This window comes from Caretta caretta, chromosome 10 (genome assembly GCF_965140235.1).
Source record: "Caretta caretta isolate rCarCar2 chromosome 10, rCarCar1.hap1, whole genome shotgun sequence".
Classification (NCBI taxonomy): Eukaryota; Metazoa; Chordata; order Testudines; family Cheloniidae; genus Caretta; species Caretta caretta.
In genome coordinates, this window is record NC_134215.1 from 27,472,853 (window position 1) to 27,500,455 (window position 27,603).

Genomic DNA, 27,603 nt, shown 5'->3' on the forward strand with positions numbered 1-27,603 from the left:
GAAGTGTAATTCTGGGAAAGGTATTCAGAAGGGTTTTATTATTTAAATGCTATCACTGTTCAGGAAAATCAGACAAAGTGATTTTTTTAGGGCATATACTCAGCCAGTGTCACCGACTCCTGTGCCAGCCTCCTCCCCAAACCCCAAAGCAAAGGGAGAGGGCACGTCTTGAGGGTGGAGGGGGGGACATGGCAGAGATCCTAAGGTCCTGAGGTCTCTGAAGGAACTTATACTAGTGCAGTAAGTTAGAGCTGCATCTCGTGGCTCTGGATCAACCACAACAGGCTCCCTGCAGCCGTACTTCTCCATTCTGTTTGAGTTCCAGAGTGGAGAACTAAGCCCTAAGATTTCAGCAATGTTACCTTGGCTGCACTACATGCAAAAATAAGTTTCTGACAGCAAAATTAAGAAAAATATTATTGAGACAATCCATTACATTGTGTGGGTGGGAGGATGGGTATAGAACAGAAACACACATGCTTAGGGTTGCTAACTTTCTAATCACACAAATCAAACAACCCTTCCCCGCCCCTTCTCTGAGGCTCCGCCCATGCCTCACCCCTTCTCTGAGGCTCTGCCCCCTGCTCGCTCCATCTCCCCATTGCTCACTCTTCCCCCCCCCCACTCACTTTCACTGGGCTGGGGCAGGAGTTTGGGGTCCAGGAGAGGGTATGGGCTCTGGGCTAGGGGTGCAGGCTCTGGTGTGGGGCCGAAAATGAGGGATTTGGAGAGCAGGCAGGGGCTCCGGTGAAGTGAGGCCTCTGGTTGGGGGTGTGGACTCTGGGCTGGGACCGGGTATGAGGGTTTGGGTGTGGGAGGGAACTCCACGCTGAGGCAGGGGATTGGGGTGAAGAGGGGGTGAGGGCTCTGGGGTGGGACCAGTGATGAGAGGTTTGGGTGTAGGAGGGGACTCTGGGCTGGGGGTGAGGGCTTTGAGGTGCAGGAGGGGGCTCTGGGCTGGGCTATGAGCTTGGGGTGCATGGGGGGATGCGGGATCCAGGTGGGGTGAGCCTGGGGATAAGGGGTTTGGTGTGCAGGAGGGGACTCTGGGCTTGGCCAAGGGGTTGGAGTGTGGGGGTGGGAATGCAGGGTCCCGGCAGCTCATACTGCAGCTCTGAGGAAGTGGCTGCCAGGTCCCTATGGCCTCTAGGCACATGGGCAGCCAGGCGGTTCTTCACAGTGTGTGCTGCCTTCGTGCCTGTAGGTACCACCCCTGGCAGCTCCCATTGGTTGTGGTTCCTGGCCAATGGGAGCTGCGGAGCTGGTACTCGGGATGGGAGCAGTGCACTGAGCCTCCGAGTCCCTGGCCACCCCAGGGACCTGGCAGCTGCTTCCGGGAGCAGCACAGAGCCAGGGCAGGTAGGGAGCCTGCCTGAGCCCCGGATCCCCGCTGCGCTGCCGACCTGACTTTTAATGGCCTGGTCGGCAGTGCCAACTGGAACTGCCATGGTCCCTTTTCGACTGGGTGTTCCAGTTGAAAACTGGATGCCTGGCAACCCTACACATGCTTCAGGATATAAACCAGCCATTAATTGGCTGGGGATTAGGAAGAAGCATCCCCTAAGGGTATGTTATTTCATAATAATCTATTATGAGGATTTTTGTACCTTTCTATGAAGCATCTGGGGTAATGGCATTTTCACAGCTGGACCACTGGTCTTACCCAGTACAGGATTTCCTATGTTTCTATTTTTGTTTTACTGATTAATTGCATATTATATTTGTTTTACTGCTTCTGCTGTAAAACACATATTAGAAAAAATCCAGGTTGTGTTGTAGCATGGCTGACAATGCTGTTTCAAGCTTAAAAGAGTTCTGAGGAAGTAAAGAAAAATGAGAATTCTTGCATCCACTCCCCGCTCCTCCCTCCTTTCTCCCCATCTTTGTGATTTATTATACAAGTGGTTAAAAATAATTTTGTAAAAGGTGATTTATCCCCTTGATTGTTTGTAACCTCAGCAATATCAGGAATATCAAACCTTATCTTTCTTATTTTCCAAGAGCAGTGTTCCCTAGATGACCCAGACATGGGGAGTTAAAACTCTCTCAAACTTTAAATGAAGGGCTGGAGTGTTGAATTTTAACAGAAAAACTTTTCTTCCAAACATTTGTCAGGTGTTTGAATTTCAATAGGTGTTAACAAGAAGAAGACAAAACAAATTTTAAACAGCCTGAATAAAAAATCCCTTCCCCTTTCAGTTAATCTAGGCTTCACTTCCTTTGTGATTTAACATCATAAACCACTAGTTCTGCACTTGTCCCTTACATTTTTCAGGAAAAGCAAGGTACAAATCAATTTCTAGTGTATAAAACCCAATATTTTTCATCTGCACATCACCCTTACTCAGATGTATGGAGATTTTCTCTCAGCTACATTGAAGTAGTAGTAACATAGGGTTGAATCTTGAGTTACCTTATCAGGCCAAGTCCCACTGAAGTCAATAACAGCTGACCTGAGTTAGGACTGAGAATGCATTCTGCCACCCTTTCTCATGCTTTATACCTTAAGTATATTGAAATAAATGGGACTGCTTGTGAAATATGACACTACTGTGTTTTGAATAAGTATTTTTTTTAAATACAACAGTTTATAAACAGCTTTGGGTATGAAAGAAGAAAACTACTATCTACAATGAAATTGTATTCACTTTTCATTAAAGTAAATATGTTCTGGGCTAGAGTAATCCTCCATCTGTTTATCACACTCCAGACCCACAGAACATTCATGATTTTTGATACTACATTTTATATGCAAAATGAAGTATTAGAAATATTTTATGTACGAGTTTTTGATATTAGATTTGCCTCTTCTGTCTCCTGGAACACTGTCACTTCCCTACACTAGCATGCGATTTGGTCTTTAAACTGAAGAAAACATTTTGCTTGTTCTCTTCTTGTCCTCCTCCTTTTTCCAAAATCAAGGCCAAATCTTTCTCCCATTTATAGCAATAATACAATTCCCTATGGAAGCAGGATTATGTCCAGAGACTGGACTTCACGGGATTAGTACATGAGAAGGTCAATGAATAAGGAGGTTCTTCTGGATTATAACAGTAAAGCTTTTCATTTAAATCTAGTCAGCAGCTAAGCCAGGTTTTGTAACTGAAGAAAATTGGGATGGAGTGAAGGGGCATGAGTAATTTGTGGCCACCTTTCAGTTAAAAAAATATTCTTGAAAAGCCATCATACCTACACATAAAGGGTGTGGGGAAGTGTGTGTGTGGTGGGGGGAACCACACCCTCTGCAGCCATATGTGGGACATTTCATCGAAGAACATAAAAACACTTCTGAAAATCAGGGCAATCACTTAGTTTCCTTATTATGGATTGTCTGCCTTTGGGCACCCACATTTGAAAATGTCGGTGTAAGTGACTTTCCCAAGGTCCCACTGTTAGACAGTGTGAAGTCCAGGAGAAGATCTTAAATTCTGACTTCCAATCTTCTGTTCTAATCACTATAACATACTTCCTGCATAAAATCAAAGGAAACCTTCCATTGACTTCAGTGAGGTCAGGATTTCAACCTAGGGCCCTTGGGACGACAACAGTCCTTACAGTTATCGTTCATTCGCACAGCTTGATCTCAAATTTGTTTATTTAAAAATTATATTCAATATTTTGCATACACTTCACAAAAATAGAAAGAGAAGAGACTTACTGTTGTACTGTTAACAGGTGCTTCAGTGTCATGTCTTTCTAGTCATGCAAGGGAACTTGTATTTCCTGCCTACTATTTCAAAACATAGGCCCCTATCCTGTGAAGAAAAACTTAAGCATGTATTTAAACGCAATGGGAGAAATCCTGGCGCCACTGAAGTAAATGGTGGGACTACTCATTCATGTAAAATTATGCACATGCTTAAATCTTTGCGGGATTGCCATCAAAGTATTCTTTTGTAATGATATAATGAAACATGAAACTCATTTTGATGGTAAAATAATAATAGTAGTTAAACATCCACTGGATCAAGGAGGGAGTGCAATAAAACAAAATAATTTACTAATAATATAGAATAATCATAGAATCGTACGGCTGGAAGGGACCTCGAAAGTCCCCTGCACTCAAAGTAGGACTAAGTATTATCTAGACCATCCCTGACAGGTGTTTGTCTAACCTGCTCTTAAAATCTCTAATGATAGAGACTCCAGAACCTCCCCAAGCAATTTATTCCACTGCTTAACCACCTTGACAGGAAGTTTCCCCTAATGTTTAACCTAAACCTCCCTTGCTGCAACATAAACCCATTGCTTCTTGTCCTATCCTCAGTGATTAAGAACAACAATTTTTCTCCCTCCTCCTTGTAACGACTTTTTATGTACTTGAAAACTACTATAATTTCTCCTCTCAGTCTTCTCTTCTCCAGACTAAACAAACCCAATTTTTCAATCTTCCCTCAAAGGTCATGTTTTCTAGACCTTTAATAATTTCTGTTGCTCTTTTCTGGACTTTTTCCGATTTGTCCACATCTTTCCTGAAATGTGGCACCCAGAACACAATACTCCAGTTGAGGCCTAATCAGAGCAGAGTAGAGTGGAAGAATTACTTCTTGTGTCTTGCTTACAACACTCCTGCTAATACACAGCAGAATGATGTTTGCTATTTAGCTTGTGGTTCACTATGATCCCCAGATCCCTTTCTCAGTACTCCTACCTAGGCAGTCATTTCCTGTTTTGTATGTGTGCAACTGATTGTTCCTTCCTAACTGGAGTACTTTGCATTTGTCCTTTTTGAAGTTCATCCTGTTTACTTCAGACCATTTCTCCAGTTTGTCCAGATCATTTTGAATTATAATCCTATCCTCCAAAGCACTTGCATCCCCTCCCAGCTTGGTATCGTCTGAAAACTTTATAAGTGTACTCTCTATGCCATTATCTAAATCACTGATGAAGATATTGAACAGAAGCAGACCCAGAACTGATTCCTGTGGGACCCCACTTGTTATGTCCTTCCAGCATGACTGTGAACCACTGATAACTACTCTTTGGGAACGGTTTTCCAACCAGTTATGCACCCACCTTACAGTAACTCCATTTAGGTTGCATTTCCCTAGTTTGTTTATGAGATGGTCATGTGAGACAGTATCAAAAGCTTTACTAAAGTTGAGATATACCATGTCTACCGCTTTCCCCCTAAACACAAGTTGTATAGAATATAGATGTTGTGTGTACAGAATTTTTCTACAGAGCAGGCCAAAGTACACATGTACAGATATACATGTTCTGATTCAAAATGTTCCTATTAAAATTGCTGAGGCTGCTGTCCTAAGTCTGCTTCTCTTGAAAAAGTAATAAAAAAACCCATGGTTCTTCAGTTCTTTGAGATATGGGTGCAGATGCGTATTCCACTCAGGTGTGTGCATGCCCAGCATGTCAAAGCCAGAGACCTTTGCATAGCACAAGCGTCCCTTGCCCCCTCGCAACCCTTCCTGAGACTGTTTAATGGCGGCGCCTTCCCAACACCCCTCAGTTCCTTCACACTGGAATCTGTGACTGAAGACTCTGATGCAGAGGGGATGAAGGGTCAGTTGTGGAACACACCTCTGCACCCACGTCTCGAAGAACAGTTACAGTACTGGCAAGTAACCATTTTTTCTTCTTCAAGTGGTTGCAGATGTTTATTCCACTCTGGTGACTTGCAAGCAGTAACGAAGGAGGTGGGGGGCTCAGTGTCTACTTAAACAGTGCCTGCAGAACTGTTCTTCCCAAGCTTGCATCTGACCTAGAAGCAATCATTATGGTGTAAAGTTTGGCAAAGATATGCATGGAAGACCAAGTTGCAGATCTGCTTATGTCCAATATGGGAATATTCCTGAGAAATACCACAGATGTGGCTTCGGCTCATTGAATGACCCAAGAACTTTTGTGGAGGTGTGGCATTTGCTATACCATATACCATTGTGATACAAGAAGTAATCCATCTTGAAATTGTTTGTGCCAAATCTGCTTGACTTCTCATCTGGTCCACATGGGAGACAAAAAGCCAGGATGATAATCAAAATGACTGAATCCTGTCCGGATAGAACACCAAGGTTTGTTGTATATCCAAGGTATGAAGTCCTGTTCATCTGCATTCAAGAGTATCTTAGGAAAAAAATACAGGCAAGCACATCGTTTGGCTAAGGTGAAAAGGTGTAACCACTTTGGTCAAAAATTTTGGATGTGGCCTGAAGGGAGGTTTTGCCATTTGGGCATACAGTTCATTGCTGATGTTCCTTGCTCCTTGCTGATGTTATAGCAATAAGAAAGGCCATATTCTGGCAAAGGAGAAACAGAAAGCAGGTTGCTAGAAGCTTGAATGGAGGCCCCATTAGAGAAGCAAGCACAGTGTTAAGGTCCCACAGGGGAACAGATTATTTCCAGAAACCTAATAACCATCAGAGTAGAAAATGCCGATTTCCCCTGGATCAAGGAATTAAATGCTGACAACACTCCCAAATGGACCCTTAATGAGCCAAGAGACAGACACTTGTTTTTTTAAAATAGACCAGGTATCCAAAATGTCATGAATCTGGGCTACTACTGACTGAATTCCTGAGCCAATGACCAAACTGAAAAGCATATCCACTTGCCCAATAAGCTGATCTAGTAAATACCTTCCCACTATTAACCAGAACCTGCTGGACTGTCTCTGAACAGCTCTTTCCCAGCTTATCTAACTTTATTGCATCCATGCCACGAGATGCAGATTGCTCAGATCTAGATGCTACAGCTGGCCATGATATTCAGACAGAAGGCCTGGAAGGAAGGGAAGAAATCTGAGTGGTTGGACAGAGAGCCTGTAAAGCTTGGAGAACCAACATTGTCTTGGCCAGGCAGGTTCAGCGAGTTATCTGTATGACATGATCCAGCTTCAGTTTGCGAATGACCTGATGGATGAGCAAAATAGAGGGGGAAACATGCATTAGCACCAATCCCCAGTTCAGTGGGAAGGCATCAGTCAGAGATCCCAGACTGCAGCCCCTCCAAAGGCTGGCAACGCCCTGACATCCTTTCCCTTTTTTTTCATAAGAATGGCCATACTGGGTCAGACCAAAGGTCCATCAAGCCCAGTATCCTGTCCTCTGACAGTGTCCAATGGCAGGTGCCCAAAAGGGAATGAACAGATGGTTTATCATCAGGTGATCCATGCCCTGTCACCCAATCCCAGCTTCTGGCAAACAGAGGCTAGGAACACCATTCCTGCCCATCCTGGCTAATAGCCATTGATGGACCTATCTTCCATGAATCTATCTAGATCCCTTTAGAACCCTGTTATGGTATTGGCCTTCACAACACCCTATGGCAAGAAGTTCCAGTGGTTGACAGTACATAGGGCGAAAAAATACTTTCTCGTGTTTGTTTTAAACCTGCTACCTATTAATTTCATTTGGTGCCCCCTAGTTCTTGTATTATGAGAAGGAGTAAATAACATTTCCTTATTTACTTTCTCTATTCCACTCATGATTTTATAGACCTCTATCATATCCCCTCTCAGTCGCCTCTTTTCCAAGCTGAAAAGTCCCAGTGTTATTAATCTCGCCTCATACGGAAGCCATTCTATACCCCTAATAATTTTTGTTGCCTTTTTCTGAACCTTTTCCAATTCCAATACATCTTTTTTGAGATGGGGCGACCACATCTGCACGCAGTATTCAAAGTGTGGGCATATGATGGATTTATATAGAGGCAATATGATATTTTCTGTCTTATTATCTATCCTTTTCTTGATGATTCCTAACATTCTGTTTGCTTTTTTTGACTGTGCTGCACATTGAGTGGATGTTTTCAGAGAACTATCCACAATGATGTCAAGATCTTCTTCTTGAGTGATAACAGCTAATTTAGACCCCATCATTGTATATGTATAGTTAGGATTATCAAAAAGAAAAGGAGTGCTTGTGGCACCTTAGAGACTAACAAATTTATTTGAGCATAAGCTTTTGTGAGCTACAGCTCATTTCATTGGATGTAGCTCATGAAAGCTTATGCTCAAATAAATTTGTTAGTCTCTAAGGTGCCACAAGTACTCCTTTTCTTTTTGCGAATACAGACTAACACGGCTGCTACTCTGAAACCAGTTAGGATTATGTTTCCAATGTGCATTACTTTGCATTTATCAACATTAAATTTAATCTGCCATTTTGTTGCCCAGTCACCCAGTTTTGTGAGATCCTTTTCCCTTTCCCCTTCCCACTCCCAATTCCTTCTTACCAACCATGGCCTGAATTGGAGCTCCACCTACTTATTTTTTCTCATGGTTACTGTGCCACAGTGAGATTTCGCTATGTGCTTTGTAAATAGTTAGTTTTAGCTTAGTAGTACCCTTTAGTTAGTTAGATTTAGTAGTATTATTAGTTGTTTGTTAGTTAATAAACCTGGTGCTATGCCTTCCCCAGGTTTTAAGCACTCTCTTTTATGTGGGTTGGCTATGCAACCTCCTACACTCAATGCTTGTTGCTGGGAGAAGGGCACAGTAAAGTAAAGTGCTTTATCTGCCAGTCATTCAAAAAGAGAACACAAGTTGCCAGGCACCTATCCCTGAAGCAACATCTCACGGAACAAACAATGAGGCCCACTTCAGCTCCCTCCAGACCCTCAAACTACTTCAGAAACTGGTGTTAGCCTTTGACAGTCGACCAGACTCAAATTCTTCTCTATAGGGAAGAAGGGACCATCATCCTTCCTCTGATCTTTGGAGGAAGAGAACTAAAGAATAATCAGAGCCATTTCAGAGCTGAGAGAGATTCTTCCTCCTCTTTTAGGAGGAGTGTGGACATTGCAAAGACTCCCTGAGTGCCCAAGATAGAGCACTACCCACTCCCCAGCACAGAGACAAGAACAGACTGGTCTCATACCATTGACATGTCAAGGTTCCTTCCCCACTCTGAACTCCAGGGTACAGATGTGGGGACCTGCATGAAAAACCCCCTATGCTTATGTCAAGGTTCCTCCCCCACTCTGAACTCTAGGGTACAGATGTGGGGACCTACATGAAAAACCTCCTAAGCTTATCTTTACCAGCTTAGGTCAAAACTTCCCCAAGGTACAAAATATTCCACCCGTTGTCCTTGGACTGGCCGCTACCACCACCAAACTAATACTGGTTACTGGGGAAGAGCTGTTTGGATGCGTCCTTCCCCCCAAAATACTTCCCAAAACCTTGCACCCCACTTCCTGGACAAGGTTTGGTAAAAAGCCTCACCAATTTGCCTAGGTGACTACAGACCCAGACCCTTGGATCTTAAGAACAATGAATAATCCTCCCAACACTTGCACCCCCCCTTTCCTGGGAAATGTTGGATAAAAAGCCTCACCAATTTGCATAGGTGACCACAGACCCAAACCCTTGGATCTGAGAACAATGAAAAAGCATTCAGTTTCTTACAAGAAGACTTTTAATAAAAATAGAAGTAAATAGAAATGAAGAAATCCCCCCTGTAAAATCAGGATGGTAGATATCTTACAGGGTAATTAGATTCAAAAACATAGAGAACCCCTCTAGGCAAAACCTTAAGTTACAAAAAAGATACACAGACAGAAATAGTTATTCTATTCAGCACAATCCTTTTCTCAGCCATTTAAAGAAATCATAATCTAACACATACCTAGCTAGATTACTTACTAAAAATTCTAAGACTCCATTCCTGGTCTATCCCCGGTAGAAACCAGCATATAGACAGACCCACAGACCCTTTGTTTCTCTCCCTCCTCCCAGCTTTTGAAAGTATCTTGTCTCCTCATTGGTCATTTTGGTCAGGTGCCAGCGAGGTTACCTTTAGCTTCTTAACCCTTTACAGGTGAGAGGAGCTTTCCCCTGGCCAGGAGGGATTTCAAAGGGGTTTACCCTTCCCTTTATATTTATGACAGCTTATTTTTACCAGCTTAGGTTAAAACTTCCCCAAGGTACAAACTATTTTACCTTTTGCCCTTGGACTTTATTGCTGCCATCACCAAGCGTCTAACAAATATATAACAGGGAAAGAGCCCGCTTGGAAACGTCTTTCCCCCCAAAATCTTCCCAAACCCTACACCCCCTTTCCTGGGGAAGGGTTGATAAATATCCTCACCAATTTGCATCGGTGAACACAGACACAAACCCTTGGATCTCAAGAACAATGAAAAAGCAATCACGTTCTTAAAAGAAGAATTTTAATTAAAGAAAAAGTAAAAGAATCACCTCTGTAAAATCAGGATGGTAAATACCTTACAGGGTAATCAGATTCAAAACATAGAGAATCCCTCTAGGCAAAACCTTAAGTTACAAAAAGACACAAAACCAGGAATATACATTCCATTCAGCACAGCTTATTTTATCAGCCATTTAAATAAAACAGAATCTAATGCATATCTAGCTAGATTACTTACTAAGTTCTAAGACTCCGTTCCTTTTCTGTTCCCGGCAAAAGCATCACACAGACAGAGAGAATCTTTGATTCTCCCCCCACTCCAGCTCTGAAAGTATCTTGTCTCCTCATTGGTCATTTTGGTCAGGTGCCAGCGAGGTTATCTTAGCTTCTTAACTCTTTACAAGTGAAAGGGTTTTTCCTCTGGCCAGGAGGGATTTTAAAGGTGTTTACCCTTCCATTTATATTTATGACAGACTCCAATACCGTCTGTGGGATGTCCATTGCATCTTGTATAGACATTGGTTTTGGCATTGACTATACTGATCCCTTGGCTATTCTGATCCTATATTGGCTTTTCAGCAGCAGCTGATTTATTTTGCCTATTCATCCTGGACTCTCTTCTGATACAGGAGTCCTCAGCTGTGGTGTTGCCCTCCTGTGATCCCAGGCTTGCAACAGCTGATCACTTTGGACTATGGACTGTTGCCCGAGTCTCCCTCAGTACCAGTTAAGAGACCTGCTAAAAAGATGAATCCAGTCCTGTCATTGGCATTGAGGCACCCTACTTCAATACTGACATAATCTTCGGCCCAGTTATACTATTCCCAGCTCCACACCTTCGGTAACTACCTGTTTTTCAAAGACAGTACTGACATCTGCGTTGGTACCAGTGACCTTTCCCATACTGAATTTCAGTGCAGCCTCAATATCCCAAGCAGTATTCACGAAACCGACTATCATACAATCTTCTGTACCAATGCACTCTTCTCACTGGACTACAGACATATTGGGGCCCAGGCAGGTTTGACCCCTCCATTGCCTGCAGGGGGATTCCTCTCACTTGGGCTCAGATTCCTTTTCTACCTACTCCATCTCCTTCCAGGTACCAATCACAGAAGTCCTCTAGACCTTCTCTGGAGGACCAGCACCAGTACTAAGATTGACTCTGTTCCTACAGCAAAGACAGAAGTTCTTGGCCTGGTACATACTGGCCTCCTGTGCCATATTAATTTTCTCGTTCGCCTCCTTGGAATCTTTGGGGATCTCCCTGCTCTGGAAGGTCCCAATCATTAGCTCATGCCAGAACAAGGTCACTGAATCCTTCTACTGTCTCACCTGGATTGGAGAGAGAGACTGATATTGGTTCCACTGAACCTGACCCATTATCTCAGAGACAAGCCTTTCCACAGGAGAGTTTACTGGATTGACTTCCTTTGTCATCATTCTCAGCAGATAATTTCATTCATCTTCACCTGTTTCAGAACACTTTAAGCTTTACCATAACCATCTGAGGAAAATGGCGACAGCCTTGAGCATCCAAGCTGAGTTTGTCCATAAACTGGTGTCCATAAACTGGTGGACCTTCAACCCCGTGGAGGATAACCATCCCTATAAATGATGTTCTTTTGGAACTCACAAAGTCCTCATGGCAATGACAACTGCCTTACTTCCCACAGTGAAATGCACACATATGCCTCCCCAAAGAGTACTGCTGTGCAAAGTTCTCTGGCTTCGGCACACTGGGCACGCAGACACCTGAGCGAATACATGAGTGCAACCGTTCAAAGAAAGAAATAAAATTACTATATTCTAGGGTGCTCCTAGCTTACCACACAAACCTGTTCAAGAGCATCCTTTGTTGATTAATTTTAAATATACAGTATGGTATTTTACTTTTATAAACTTTGACCCTTTTCTAAGCATATTTAAGCTTTCCAGATGGCTGTTCATTGCCCCTCTTCTGCAGTCTTTACTGAAACAAAACTTCCACTGACTTCAGTGGGAATTTTGCTCGAGTAAGCATCTCAGGATAAGGCCCCAGTCCAACTCACACTGAAGTCCATGGGAGTCATTCCACTGACTTCAGTGGGAGTTGCAGCAAGCCTTAAGTGGGTGAGGTTTAACGTCTCTGCCAGATAGTGGTGATGCTGACAAAAGAGAGTCAATACAGAGTGTTGTGGGAATATGCAAGGGCGAGTTGGTGAACTTGGACCTTGGGAGAAGGAAGAAATGACAATCTGTTGATTCTAATGACTGGCTTAATGCCTGAGTGTGCATTAACAGACAAAGGATGCCTTAGGGTAGGGGTATTAAAAAACAGTACAAAAGAAAGCAGAGTTCACATCAGACTATGAGAGGGGAAAAAACTCAGTATGTTTCAAAACAAAAATATTGGTAGGAAAAAGCTCTCTCTTCAAAATGATTTGGCTGAGGTTCATCTTAATTTAAGTCTAATACTTCTAAATGTTATGCTATGCACACTAGATATGTAAAATGAAGAATTAAAGGTATAAAAATCTGACCATAATACTGTGAGAGTTACTAATATTACTTAAAAAATTAAATCCCTCTATATAGCAAGTAGGGGAATAAGGTTCTTCATGCACAGCTTTTGGATTTCTTTCTTTCTTTCTTTTTTAAATAAATTAATTGAATTTAGTTTAGAGCTGGTGAAAGATGCAGGCTCAGAAACATTGGAATCAGGGCTGCAGTAGTGCAATATACCCCACTTCAAAGGTTTCCAAACTTTTTACTATGGCGACCCTCCAGCTGCCTTTTGTCTTTTTTTGTGACTCACCATTACATAAATGCACCCTCCACCCTGACAACCCCCAATCCCAAGCACTAACCCTCAGCAGCAGCTCCTATCTCACAGGGCTGGGCCCAACTTCCTGCTTCAGGTGTTGCAATGAGGTGCAGAGGGTCACAGAGCCCGTCTGTTTTTCTCCAAATGCCCCTCTGTCATGATGGAGGGACAGCCAGGCCAAATTTGAGTGAGTGTCACGGAGGGATTGCTTGGCCAAACCTGAATGGTGCACCAGGTCGCAACACCTGGAATGGGGAGGCAGGCCGGAAACTGCCACTGCAGGGTGGGTTCACTCTCCAACTGCCCCCCACAACCCACTGGGGTCTCCTCTCTGCATCGAGCTGGGAAAAGTGAATGTTTGCCTAGGCCAGGGCCCAACGATGGGTTACTCCAGCCCTGGATGTGGCACCCCATCTAGAACCTTGCTGCAACACGCTCATGGGTTGCGACCTACTGTTTGGGAAACTCTGCCCTACACTGCTGTCTCAAAACACCTCACGCTGGAGTGGGAAGGACCATCTCTAGGGCTGAGTGGGTAGCTCAACAGTCACATTGGGATAATTATTCATTTAAATCATGTTTATAGTGCCATAAACTTATGTGGTCATTCAAAATTATAGAGTAGAATTATAGAGTGGAATTATAGCCCTGAAAACCATGGTTCAGTAAGGGACGGAAGAGATTACATAGCAGAGCATTAATGGAAGGAGAATAATGTTTACAGGAGTGCTGGGGGGAGAGCAGTGAGTAGTAGGTCTTACTATCCCTATATGAAAGGTATAGAATGCTCTCCTGACAATGGTTGCTAGCCTGCAGAAAGCAGGGTCATGGTATCCCTCCACCCCTCAGCTTTGCTCCGACCACTTTTCTTGGGATGGTCACTGTTGTTGACAGGAGAAAGAGTCACCTTTCTTTCTCCCCAGCATTACGTAGCGAGGCTGTGAGTGACCTGAGCATGGGGATAGGGAGAGGAACTATTTATGCCGTCTCCGCATGACCTCTGATAAAGTAAAGACACTTTCCCTGCCTTGAATATGTCCACCACTCCTTGGTCTATTTGTTGAGACCACTGACAAACTTCATACAGGCTATGAAACAGCTGACAAAAAGTCTGTGACTACCAACTCAATTCATATAAGTTACCATAGAATCATAGAATATCAGGGTTGGAAGGGACCCCTGAAGGTCATCTAGTCCAACCCCCTGCTCAAAGCAGGACCAATCCCCAACTAAATCATCCCAGCCAGGGCTTTGTCAAGCCTGACCTTAAAAACCTCTAAGGAAGGAAATTCTACCACCTCCCTAGGTAACGCATTCCAGTGTTTCACCACCCTCCTAGTGAAAAAGTTTTTCCTAATATCCAACCTAAACCTCCCCTACTGCAACTTGAGACCATTATTCTTTGTCCTGTCATCTTCTACCACTGAGAATAGTCTAGAACCATCATCTTTGGAACCACCGCTCAGGTAGTTGAAAGCAGCTATCAAATCCCCCCTCTTTCTTCTCTTCTGCAGACTAAACAATCCCAGTTCCCTCAGCCTCTCCTCATAAGTCATGTGTTCCAGACTCCTAATCATTTTTGTTGCCCTTCGCTGGACTCTCTCCAATTTATCCACATCCTTCTTGTAGTGTGGGGCCCAAAACTGGACACAGTACTCCAGATGAGGCCTCACCAATGTCGAATAGAGGGGAACGATCACGTCCCTCCATCTGCTGGCTATGCCCCTACTTATACATCCCAAAATGCCATTGGCCTTCTTGGCAACAAGGGCACACTGTTGACTCATATCCAGCTTCTCGTCCACTGTCACCCCTAGGTCCTTTTCCGCAGAACTGCTGCCTAGCCATTCGGTCCCTAGTCTGTAGCGGTGCATTGGATTCTTCCGTCCTAAGTGCAGGACCCTGCACTTATCCTTGTTGAACCTCATCAGATTTCTTTTGGCCCAATCCTCCAATTTGTCTAGGTCCCTCTGTATCCTATCCCTACCTGCCACCGTATCTATCACTCCTCCTAGTTTAGTATCATCCGCAAATTTGCTGAGAGTGCAATCCACACCATCCTCCAGATCATTTATGAAGATATTGAACAAAACTGGCCCCAGGTCCGACCCTTGGGGCACTCCACTTGATACCGGCTGCCAACTAGACATGGAGCCATTGATCACTACCCGTTGAGCCCGACAATCTAGCCAGCTTTCTACCCACCTTATAGTGCATTCATCCAGCCCACACTTCTTTAACTTGCTGACAAGTATACTGTGGGAGACCGTGTCAAAAGCTTTGCTAAAGTCAAGAAACAATACATCCACTGCTTTCCCTTCATCCACAGAACCAGTAATCTCATCATAGAAGGCGATTAGATTAGTCAGGCATGACCTTCTCTTGGTGAATCCATGCTGACTGTTCCTGATCATTTTCCTCTCGTGTAAGTGCTTCAGGATAGATTCCTTGAGGACCTGCTCCATGATTTTTCCGGGGACTGAGGTGAGGCTGACTGGCCTGTAGTTCCCAGGATCCTCCTTCTTCCCTTTTTTAAAGATTGGCACTACATTAGCCTTTTTCCAGTCATCTGGGACTTCCCCCGTTCGCCATGAGTTTTCAAAGATAATGGCCAATGGCTCTGCAATCACAGCCGCCAATTCCTTTAGCACTCTCGGATGCAATGCATCCGGCCCCATGGACTTGTGCACGTCCAGCTTTTCTAAATAGTCCCTAACCACCTCTTTCTCCACAGAGGGCTGGCCACCTACTCCCCATGCTGTGTTGCCCAGCGCAGCAGTCTGGGAGCTGACCTTGTCGTGAAGACAGAGGCAAAGAAAGCATTGAGTACATTAGCTTTTTCCACATCCTCTGTCACTAGGTTGCCTCCCTCATTCAATAAGGGGCCCACACTTTTACCAAACAACTAGAAGATGGTAACACTTCATGTTCAGTATAATCATACTGTTTTTACTAGTGAAAAAAATACAAAGGTGTAACCATCTATTTTAACAGATGAGTCTAAACAATAAAGCTATACCAAACATCTTGTAAGTAGAGATAGTTTGGGAAATTCTGACTGGTATCACAAATGGCAACAATAAAATAAAAATCTCTCCCCTCTAGCCAGTCCAGCTTTTAGAACTTTTGCCACAAACAAATTATATATTTTGCTTTTGAAACTAAAATGCAGGCATTGCAATACAAAAGAAAGCTGAAGGTCAATCCATCACTGTGTGTTAGTGAGACATGTTTGTTCTAACTGTTGCATGCACAAACAATAAGGGGAGCCCAGAGAGGGAGGGAGTTTGTGTGAGTATAGAGAAAACCTAGAGGGAAATACCATACCAAAAACTTGTCTGCAGTGTTGTTGTAGCCATGTTGGTATAAAAAAACTAGCAAATAGCTTATCTGCATAGTAGCTGTTTTTCTTTTCTTCCTCCCACATTTTGAATTGGGAATTCATGGTATAGCCATGGTATGGGACCCCATTCCTAGAATATGCAGGGAGCACTATGGAAGAGCAGGTGGCAAAGACACAGTTATATGGTGAAAGTGCAGGATACATAGGAGAATGAATGCTTGGAATGATCAGATAGATAGATGTCAATCCCCAGAACACAAGCTATTGGGAAACCAGGAGAGTGCACAGGGAAGTGTTTGGATAGTCCACAAAAAAAATCTATGTTCCTCCCCCTGAACTGCCAAACCTGCATAGTTCCCAATATTGTTAACAGGGAGCAGTTGTGCTTCCCCTAAGACAAGCACACAATTAAACCCTCCCTTCCTTCCTAAGTTCTGCCCTAGACATTGAGCTGCCTACCACTAGCAAGTCATCTACATCCACACCATTTTCTCTTCCGTTTCTCCCCAAAATATGGTCTTGAAACTGGTAAGATTCCTGTCCAATGGAGAGCTCCAAAATTTCAGCATCCTACTTACTCAACCCAACTGAACCTGATTCCTGTTACATTTCAAGCAGGACTTTTATAGCACAGAAAGAACCAGGGTAAGGTATCAGCAAGCTCCACATTGTACCATTTTAAAATGATTCCCAGAATGGCAAAGCCAAATTATTGTCCATGAGTTAAACTATACATAATTTCCATGAGTTACTGCCTAACTCTCAAGTGAAAGAGCAATTTATTATCATAGAATATCAGGGTTGGAAGGGACCTCAGGAGGTCACCTAGTCCAACCCCCTGCTCAAAGCAGGACCAATCCCCAACTAATAATTAGTTATGCATGGTCATGCCTCATAAGCACTGTGTTCATTTCTAGTTAGCAAATTTTAATTTTAAAGTAAGTGCACTATGCTGTGATTTATAAGACAGACATGTAAGGATCAACCATATAATTTTACTTTTATATCTACCTGTTTAATAAAGGCATAAGATGCAAAGTGCAAGTGTATACGAGAGGTACATTTATTTTCTGGTGAGACAACATAATAGTCATCAGCTCAGTTAGTGGAGTATACAGTAGATTAGCCCTTACATAACTGGCTGTTTTACAATTATTTCAAGCATCTGGGAAAGTTTGCTAGCCTGGTGAAGGTTTCCGAGCAACTGAGAGGCACAGGGCAGGACTTTTGCCTGGAGTATCAACCTACCTCATCTCCCTACTGTCAGGAACTCTCCAGGATCCAAATAATTTGTCTGCCTGCTGTTAGCTTCGAACCTTAATGCTGAACAATCAATGGGGCAAAGTGGATGTTAGTGTCAAATAGAGAGTCAATGGAGAACTATGGCAGTGACAAAACATGAAGAAAACTATGGCGGGAATGGAAAAGAAAAAGGGACTCTAGTATGGAGAAAACTGAGCAAATTTAGGAACCTGGGAAGGCATAATTGATTGGCAAGGGTGAGATCAGCAGCTGGGAACATAAGACCATACTGGGTCAGACCAAAGGTCCATCTAGCCCAGTATCCTGTCTTCTGACAGTAGCCAATGGCAGGTGCTTCTGAGGGAATGAACAGAACAGGAAATCATCAAGTGATCCAGCTCCTGTTGTCTATTCCCAGCTTCTGGCAAACAGAGGCTAGGGACACCATCCCTGTCCATCCTGGCAGCTGATGGACCCATCCTCCATGAACTTATCTAGTTCTTTTTGAACCCTGCTATAATCTTGGCCTTCACAACATCCTCTGGTAAGGAGTTCCACAGGTTGACAGTGCATTGTGTGAAGAAATACTTCCTTTTGTTTGGAAGGAATTGGGTTATGCATTGGGGTGAGGAAGAAGGAAGAAGAAGCTGCTGATGAGAATAGTAATCCACAATGTTCAAAGAGTTCTTGACTATTTTTGATGGCAAGCAAATTTCCTTGTGTACTTCTGCCTGTGGCCTGATATTTTCCCTCCAGACAAGTTTTCCATGAGTCTCACTTTCCTTGTGACAGAGAACCTGGTATTTGTCAATTTATTTTTCAGAGGAGGTGAAAATTGGAAAAAGCAATTTTCTGAGGAAAATCCATTCAACCTCTTTGAGAGCCATTTAAAAATGGGTGCGGAGAGACTGAGGCCTTGTGTACATTAAGTAAATTATCAGTGGTCCAACTACATTAATCAAGCTACACTAGTGCAAGCCCCTAAGGGAACAAAGTAGGGATTTCCCCAGTGCAGTTTACTTCTGTGAAACACAAAAACATTAAGGGGGTTCTCTGGTGTAACCATCTAGATAGATACAAATTTCCCTCATGTACTCACGGCCACTGTTTTCTTGCAACCAAGAACAACGGAAATGCCAATCAGAAGTAATTGCTTCCTTCTGAGGACAGATGTATGCAAAAGTTTAGAGACAGCTAGGGCTTGTCTATTCAAGGATAAAAGGTGTATTTTAAAAATGTGTTACGACATTTTAACTAATACGTTTAAAACCTCTAATGTAGACAAGACAAATTGTATTTGAACATATATTACCTGGTAGCAGTGAACCCTAGAATCCCCTATTAGGGTTCACCTCAGCCACCTAAGAAGTCAACAGACAAAAAGGGAGATGCAGGTGACAGCCCTATTCACCCCCATCACAGCACTGCTTTGTCTTCTCTGATACTAGCTTTAATGAAAGTCCATGAAACAATAAGCTTGGAAGGTGGATGAAATCTCTGGCTGCCCACACAATCGTGTCTAACTTTCATACTGGAGATCAAGAGACCCCTGAAGCACAATCGCTCTCTAGCAGCCCAGAAAACAATTCTGATTTATTCCCGAACCAGATACTCTTCCTTTCTATGCAGAAATTTTGTAGTGAAGACTAGACATCTATTATACTTGGAAATTCAATTTTCCGCTGCTGAGTGATTGTACTAGCCAAACTATATTATAGCAGTCATATGCAGCAAACATTATAGTTAAGGCTGAAAGTTACTTTCAAATGTAAATTCCTTATTAGCATGCACTTGCAACTCTCTCTGAAACATGCTCCTTCAGGATAACATTTTTAATGCTTCGTCTGAGTTTAAGGTAATATGTGTATGTTTGTGTTTCTAAAGAATGAGCAAACTGTGTTCACTCACTACTGAGTTATGCAAATATGAAATAAATACATTTTCTAACTTAAAGACTTAATTAAAAGGTGTATACAATCCAAAATTATTGTAGCATGCCTTTTTATATTATTCTAGGTTATTATATCAAACTAAGGTCAGAGGTACATTAGAAATAATAGTTAATAGGTAGATAAATATAGCTGGATATATTCCTATATATTATATATGTATGTATGTATAGTGCAGACTGCTCAGATTTAAAAATATTTACCTCCACTTAAAAAAAATGTACATATTTCCACCTTGTTTTCTGAGCAGATAACTTCAAACTTGCATGTAAATAGTCCTCGCTAAGGTTGAAAACAAAATAGCTTTAAAATTGAAACTAAGTAAATCCATGTTAGCAGACTTCCCTGCTGCTAGTATAGACTTCTAAGCATGCTCACAAGCTGTCAATTTAGGACACAATGGAAGAACATGTGTATTAGGTAACATTGTGGAGCTGGAAATAAGAGGGCTTGTGAATTCACTTCCTCTTGAAGAAATTAAATATATTAATTAAAAAAAATATTTTGAAGCCGGAGCTGGCTCAGTAGAGAGTGGGATTGCTCTCATGCCAGGAGTTCAGAATGGGAGTCACTTCTGGCTTCCAAACTAAGTAGGGACTGTGATGCTATCTGTGACAACTAGTTTAGTATTTCCTACTATGTAAACAGATTCAGTATGAAAAACATAAAAATTAGGGAAGTTTTAAAATGCATAGTTGAAATTGCAGAGTAGAAAGTGTCCTTGAAGTTGTAAGCTACACAGATAGATACAGGGTACATCTGCACATATATTTACTTTTAGATAATTGAGTTCCAAACATTTTAAATATCAGCTGTTGGGCTTTGTACAGTTGACGCCTATTACAGTGGTTAGATCTTCAGACTCCTCCCAAGAGCGAGGGTTAGTAACAGATAGTATTCACCTCTACACTGTATAAATCCCACTCTCAAAATCTTGATTTACAGAATCTTATCTAGAAAAAAGAAAAGGAGTAGCTCACTTCATCAGATGTAGCTCACGAAAGCTTATGCTCAAATAAATTGGTTAGTCTCTAAGGTGCCACAAGTACTCCTTTTCTTTTTGCGAATACAGACTAACACGGCTGCTACTCTGAAAAGAATCTTATCTGCTTTCATTTTATAAGAAAAAAAATCTTCAGCTGTGAAGAAAACCTCAAAAATCAAGATAGGATATTTTTCTAAAAGACCTGCTCTAGGAATTATTTTGATGACGTTCTATGGCCTCTGTTATTCAGGAAGTCAGAAAAGATGATCACAAGGGCCTTGTCTGGGCTTGGAATCGGTGGAAAAATAAGAACTGAGGAAAACAGAGAGATGTATACAGTTAGTCTGCACTGAGCCTGGAACAATAGTTCTGAGAAATGTGAACTACCCCAATGTATTTCAGTGCGGTGGTAACTAGAACTAGGCAGGAAACAGATTTTCGGGGAAAAAATCATCCTAATTTCAGATGAAAAATGAAGATCTCCAAAATTTTGTGAACCAAAATTTTTAAAAAATATTTTGGTTCTGGTCAATTGAAATATTTCATTTGGAAAATTTTGAAATATTATGTTTTGATTTCAGTAGTTTTAAAAACACTCTTTTATCCTAATTATCATAAATTTCAAAATGAAAAATCATTTTGGACTGGAAAACCAGATATTTTTCATTTCAAAAACTTTGAAAGAAAATATTTTGAGAGTTTTGAAAAATTTTTCAAAACATTTTCAAGTCAAGAAATTTGCTGAAACAAACCCTTTCACGAGAAGTTTCACTCCTGATTAATTGGCATTTTTGAGACCATACTTCACCAAAAAAAATCTCATCCAGCTCTAGTAGCAACTCAAATGTTACTGAGACTACTTTAAATGTCAATATTTCAGTTATTTCATTCCTTTCTTAATAAAGGACTCCCTTCACTCAGCTGCTTGCTGTTGGGTTGGTATCAACAAACATAGTTGCAGCCAATCTTAGCAAAAATCCTTCAGACTTTTTCCATTAGATGCATAGCAATTTCTTTTTGCTGCACCACACAAACCACCCCAGGAAACAATTTAATAAATGCGTTTTAAAAAATAACCTCATTCTGTGGCAGATTTTTTTTTCCAAATGACAAAACTCACTATTACTGCCCTATTTCTTTGTTGGTAGGTGACACACCCAGATGTAGAGGGAGTATCAGGCAGCCAGTCCCTGGCATCTCCAGAGCCTGCAGTCCAGGGGCTGACTGACTGCAGGTGCTTAGGAACCTGTCTAGTAAATGGCCTGCATTTTTGCCTGGCAGGACAGAATGTTTAATGAGAACTGTGTCCAACCAGTCACAAATAAAAGCCACTTACCAGACAGAAATAGTGGCTATTGTGGGACCTACAAGAGATGAGGCATGTCCACTATGGCCTGTTTTATGGCATACTGTTCTGGTCTGGGAGGCTGGGACCCACTCAGTCTACCACTGCTTCAATTGCCAGATTCTACAAATTCTAGGATTCCTCTGATAGAATCAAGTCTTAAAGTAAGTGATGTATTTTAATGACCTTGTGCAACAATCAAATTATCTGTTTCAACACTTGCAGGGGCTAAAAGGGACTGTGTAGTTCCCCCATCCTCCCCAAAATTATATCTTAGTTTTTAAAAGATTAAAGTTTCCCTAATAGGCTGAGTGCAGTTTATTAAGTCATCATTTAATGTGGATTTCAGTGTGTTGTTTATTTTGCATCTTGGTTTTCAGTAAATGTAGGCAAAGAGATGTCACTAAGAAAATATGAAACAAAACTGAATTTTATGTGTAATAAATAAATAAACAAAATAAACACACACACACCCTCTAGCTATCCCGAGATAACTTTCTGTGGGAGAATGTGAATTTGAAAAAAAAAGAAAAAGTTTACTTCATCCAACCTCCTTAATAACCAGATGTTTGCAATCACGAAAAATACACTTTTAGCTGTAAATTTCTCTGTTCTGTAGCATTCAGTCTCTAAGAGAATTTACATAACAACATGTGACATATAAAATGCTTAAAGCCACCAACCATGACAGTACAAATTACAGTCATTTTTCAATACTCTGTGCAAGGTGCACCACTTCAGGCAGTTGGATTGGTTGCATGCTGTGTTGGTTTCTGTAGTGAGACAAGACCAGCATGCACTGCACTCACAAACAGTTTGTAGCCCTTGGGGATGTATTGTAACAGGTAAAAGAGACTGATCCACTTACCCGCCATAGGCTGGAATTGGTGGAGGGGGGGCTGCTGCACGAAATGTGTTGTACACTGTACGACCTCGACCTCTTAGATGTGCACCTCTGTAAGCAGCAGCTGCAGTTGCAGCAGGGTAAGGGAAGCCTGGCACTATGGGAAACACAAAAGAAACATAAAGAACTCCAGTCATGCTGATCGTTCCAATTTAAAACAAGATAACATAGTGAAAACGTTGCACACAGTTTGTGTGTATTCAAGCTTGTCTGTAACTGGGAGGGATGGGAGAGACAACCAAGCAAATTGTTACTCTTTCACAAAAGGCCAGATTTTCTTACAGAAAAATCTTTTCAAGCAAACAGGAGGCAGCCAACTGGGTATTTAGTTTAGGAAAAAATGTACTGGAGCTGGCTGTAGCTCCCTTAGGGGAACCTCACTTAGAAGAAGCAAGTTGATTTATGGTAGCCCACACTATTAGAGGAAATTAATCCCTTGAGGGGAGACTCCCAGAGGGAGTAAAACTACCCTGCTTAAACTAAAGCTTCTAGTAACAAAGATGATAGGTAAGCTGTTGTGATTGCATGTGACTTTTACTGGACAATTCAATCATTATCAGTGTCTGAACTGAGTAACTTGGGTGAAAAAGGGGGATCAGAAGGATACAGCATCCTTTCAGGAGATCTCAGGTGTCTTCTTCTGGGGATACAGTTTGATTATACAGGTACCTGCCATTTTCTACAATTTAGTGCATTCAAAGGCCAAAGTTGTATTATTCAGAAGTATCTCAGGCCTTGTCTACACTGCAGGAGAAATTCGATCTAAACTACGCAATTTGAGTTACGTGAATAGCATAACTCAAATCGACGTAGCTTAGATCAACACACCACAGGGTCCACACTACGCGATATTGATGGGAGACGCTCTCCCGTTGACTCCTCCTACTCTTCTGAATCTGGAGTACAGGAGTCAATGGGAGAGCGATCTGCGGTCAATTTAGTGGGTCTTCACTAGACCCACTAAATCAACCGCCAATGTATCAACTGCCGCTCGTCGATCCCCCAGTAAGTGTAGACAAGCCCTAAATAAGCCAATATAACACTCATCCCTAACAGTGATGGTTTTGCTACATAGGTCAGGAGTAAGAGAATCCCTCAATTATGTTCAGTTTAAATTTCCACATTAATTGTAATTCCATAAGACTTTAAAATATTTCCATCAGAATTAAACGGTGACAAGCCAAAGTATAAGTGTTTTGGGGACAAGGTATTATGTAAAAAGTCTATAACTCTACTCTGCATAAAACTTTATAAATACAAATGAAAAAGTATGACACTTTCTGCTTTACTTTCTTTTCAAGTTTGTAGACCCATGTGTTGCATTACCTACATTTTTCCTGTGATAGGCATTGCTGGCAAATATTAGAACAGGTCTGTTTTGAACAGCAAACCCATCAATGAGAGATAAGGAACTAAATTCAGGTCTTGTGTAACTCAAATTGTTTCAGCAGTGTTACACCAGGGATGAATTTGTCTCAGTGTGTAAATACGGAAAGTGAATAAAACAAATATTACCCAATAAACCCTAATAAAAGCAAATGAATAGAGGTAATGATACATAACATTCTTACTGTTTTGAAGTTGAAAGATGAATGGGTTTGAATCCTAATATGTCTTTCATCAATTTTAATATTAAGTTTTAACAGAAACACTGAATTTGAAATTAAAAAAATGAAAAATTCATGATGTGCAAAAGCAACTGGCTGCCTGTATGAGGGACTATACTGTAATTATGGTGACCTATCCATTGTCACCTTGCTATAGTACCTTCCAGGCTTCACCAGATCCCGCTCAGCGACAAGCAGGTTTTACAGTAATTCTGCTAGGATTTAGATGTCGAGATACAACATGAAACAGTGCTATGGCAATATAACGAAGGGAGAACATTCTTTTAAAAATGAAAATCCAGTATTCCGTTTTACACTTCTTTTTGCTATAATAATAATAAAAAATCTGTCAAAATCAGCAAGAAGTATTTACAGGTCTTAATATGTTGCCGCTCGTTTTGCAAGAGTGCATATAAGAAGCCTTTTTAAAAAAGGAAATAAAAAGACTTGGAATGTGTTGTAAGGATCTTTTCCCTGGAACAAATGAAAACACATTTTATGCCCCTGGAATTCCACTAATTAACAGAAGCACTTTTCTGTACACATCAGTGAGTTAGAGTCATGCTTTCATTGCTCTAAACTAGCGATTTTTTTTTTAGAATCCCTTTAATGTCATGCATATAAGACTTGACTACCATAGGTACACATGAAATAGCTAATCACAGACGGCCAGATCCTGAGCTTCTCAACTCAGGGCTCAATTGTCCCTTGTAAACAAATGCTGTAGTAAGAGGTAGCACACTGCCTCATCGGGCTTCTTCCAAGACACACAGTGTATCTACTATGCCCTTCAGGGCTGCAAATTACTACCCCCCAAGAAGCTGGCTAGTACTGGAGCAAAGAAGCCAGGCCCAAGCACCACCCCATCGCTGCCCCCAAGAGAATGGGAGGGAGCAGTCCCTGTGCTCCTTGAGGAATCATTTCTAGCCCTCCCTGCTTCCACTGTGCATCCACATCCCACCCACCTCTCCGTTTTTTACTCAGGAGAACCTCTACTATCTTCAGTTAGAAGTTGCATACAGTGAAATTTTAAACAATGTTCTAATGTGTTAATTAACAGCTGTAAATTCTAGTGTGGACAGGATATAAACACATTCACAGTTATGTTTTCCACCAGGGTCTCACTGGCATTAAAAGCACGACTCTCATGAGTTAAACCCAGTGTTAAGCAGCCTGGGAATAAACAATCTGTGTTCTGTCTACACTAGAATTTACTACTGTATTAGTTAACATGTTAAACTGAAATAAAAAATTCCAGGGTTGACAAGACTTTTGCTTGAGCAAGGACTAAGTTAAAAGTAAGAGAGGACTTCAGGCTCTGGCTAAGACAAGTATTACTGTCCTAAATGGTGACCCAAGGGATCAGAAAAGATAAGTACTTCATAGTGGTTCATTTTTAACTACTTTAAAGAAAATGGTACTGGAAACTTTTGGGACACCTAAAAATGGATTTTTAAAACAGGAGGATGTCTATAGTAGGTGCTGGTCTCACCATATATTCAAGTGTAATTGACAAAATTTGACAACACAAACAGTCAGGGCTAAGTTCTGCCCTTGGCATTGCATTAGTGGTTGATAGGAGCCGTATGTGTATATGAGATGATAAAAAAGCAAAACTGGTGGTCAAAGAAACCCAGGCTAAGCTTGAGGTAGTTATTGTTGAGCACTGCTATTAAGAAACCAGTTGATATGATAACACTAACCTACGAATTCTTCATGGAAAATGTTCCATTCTATGTTTATCAAACTCTACCTATTGTCAGCATTTAAGTCATTTACCTTGTATGATTTTTCACTTTGTAAAATACTGCACAATTTTTTCCTATGTAAAATATGCATTTTGCAATTCATTCACCACTTCCTCTACACATGTGTACAACATGAGCCTATGTCCTGATTTTCTGAGCAGCTGAACTGTGATTTGTAGACAGTGGTATTCAAGGTTAGAGTTAGAATAACCCTTTAGGCCATCTCACCATTGCTTAAAAACTTGCAACAAATGATGTTAGTGCAGTCTCCATGCCAAACCCAGGTCATAAACCATAGTGGAAGGGTTCAGGGATACCTGTGGCTGCCAGACAACACAAAGTTTATTTTCAGTATCCTCACCCAGCTTTAGGAAACAGCTTAAGCATGGGCCTAATAAAATCATTTGTGTCATAGGAGGGGCATTAGCAATTTGAGCTGGGCACATTTTTTTCAGAAAAAAAATGAAAAAAAAAATTTTTGGTTCAAAACAAAAAAAATGTTTTTTTAAATTTTTCAGTTTGACTACGGAACTGAAAGATCAATTATTCACTCTCCTCTATCTGTACTCTCAACTAACAATGAACTCAGTACCAACCAGCCAGAATTTACTCACCACGAGGGGCAAAAGTCTAACTCACAGTTTGCAGGACTAAGTTCCCTTAGCACCTCAGTATGCCAACCTGGCTGAAACTCAACCAGTGAATGTACTATTACGAAGAGGGTCAGTTGTGTCTGAATCGCACAGCGAGAAACATCTGTTTCTGATTTTGAGCTGAGGCAGCTCATATTTAGCAGAATGTTTGGCTGACTAGATTTCTCTGATGCAGTGATGGGGGAAAGGAAGCTTTCTTCCATCACAGCCATGGCAAAGAAGATGATATGACTTAAATCAGACCGTTTCTAAAATCTGAATACAACCAACTATCAAGAAAATGAAACAGTTCCATTAGCTCATCTAATAGTTACTGATTATTCTCTACTTAGAGCTAACTTGCTACTTTGATAGTCACATCTGAATGGCATTCTAAAATAAGTTAGTTCCTAAATCTCCACATTACACAGAAATTTAGCTTCATCACTTTGATACTGCCTAAAACCTAAAAAAGAAGAAATGAAAGGCCTAACTCAGGAAGTATTTATGTTGGCCTAGAGAGAATATATAAATAATTTACTGCCATAGTTTAAAAAGAAAAATATCATAGGTGCAATGTATTGGGAAGAGTCCCTGTTGCAGCTTATTGCGATAGATATTTAACATGAATCAAAGTAAAAAAAGCTGGTATCATTGCAATGAAAATTGAATTTAGCCCGTAAACTATAATGGGTTATATTAAGTCTTTCCAGGTGATCATGGTACAAGCAACCTTAAAACATACACCAACAATGTGTCTTGTGGACAGTGGAGGGTGAGGAAACAAGCCATCACAAATATTCAAAGTTGTTTCTTATATTCAGAAAACACTTCAAATGTGTTCTGCTACAAAAATTCACCACAGGTCTCTCACATAAGAAGTAGATTGCATATTGTGCCTATTGACCTTAGAGGATTCATGCTGGTGTATGTGTA

At 41.5% G+C, this 27,603-nt stretch overlaps 1 protein-coding gene across 43 annotated transcripts in view; it reads right to left on the minus strand.

Annotated features, from left to right (window-relative positions):
• The window catches only part of RBFOX1 (RNA binding fox-1 homolog 1), a 2,443,894-nt gene that overhangs the window by 54,180 nt on the left and 2,362,111 nt on the right, over nucleotides 1-27,603 (minus strand). For all 43 annotated transcript variants that reach the window (XM_048868136.2, XM_048868129.2, XM_048868132.2 and 40 more), the window contains one exon: nucleotides 22,645-22,777. In XM_048868136.2, coding sequence (XP_048724093.2) covers nucleotides 22,645-22,777 — 133 coding nt within the window. The remainder of the gene's footprint in view (nucleotides 1-22,644; nucleotides 22,778-27,603) is intronic.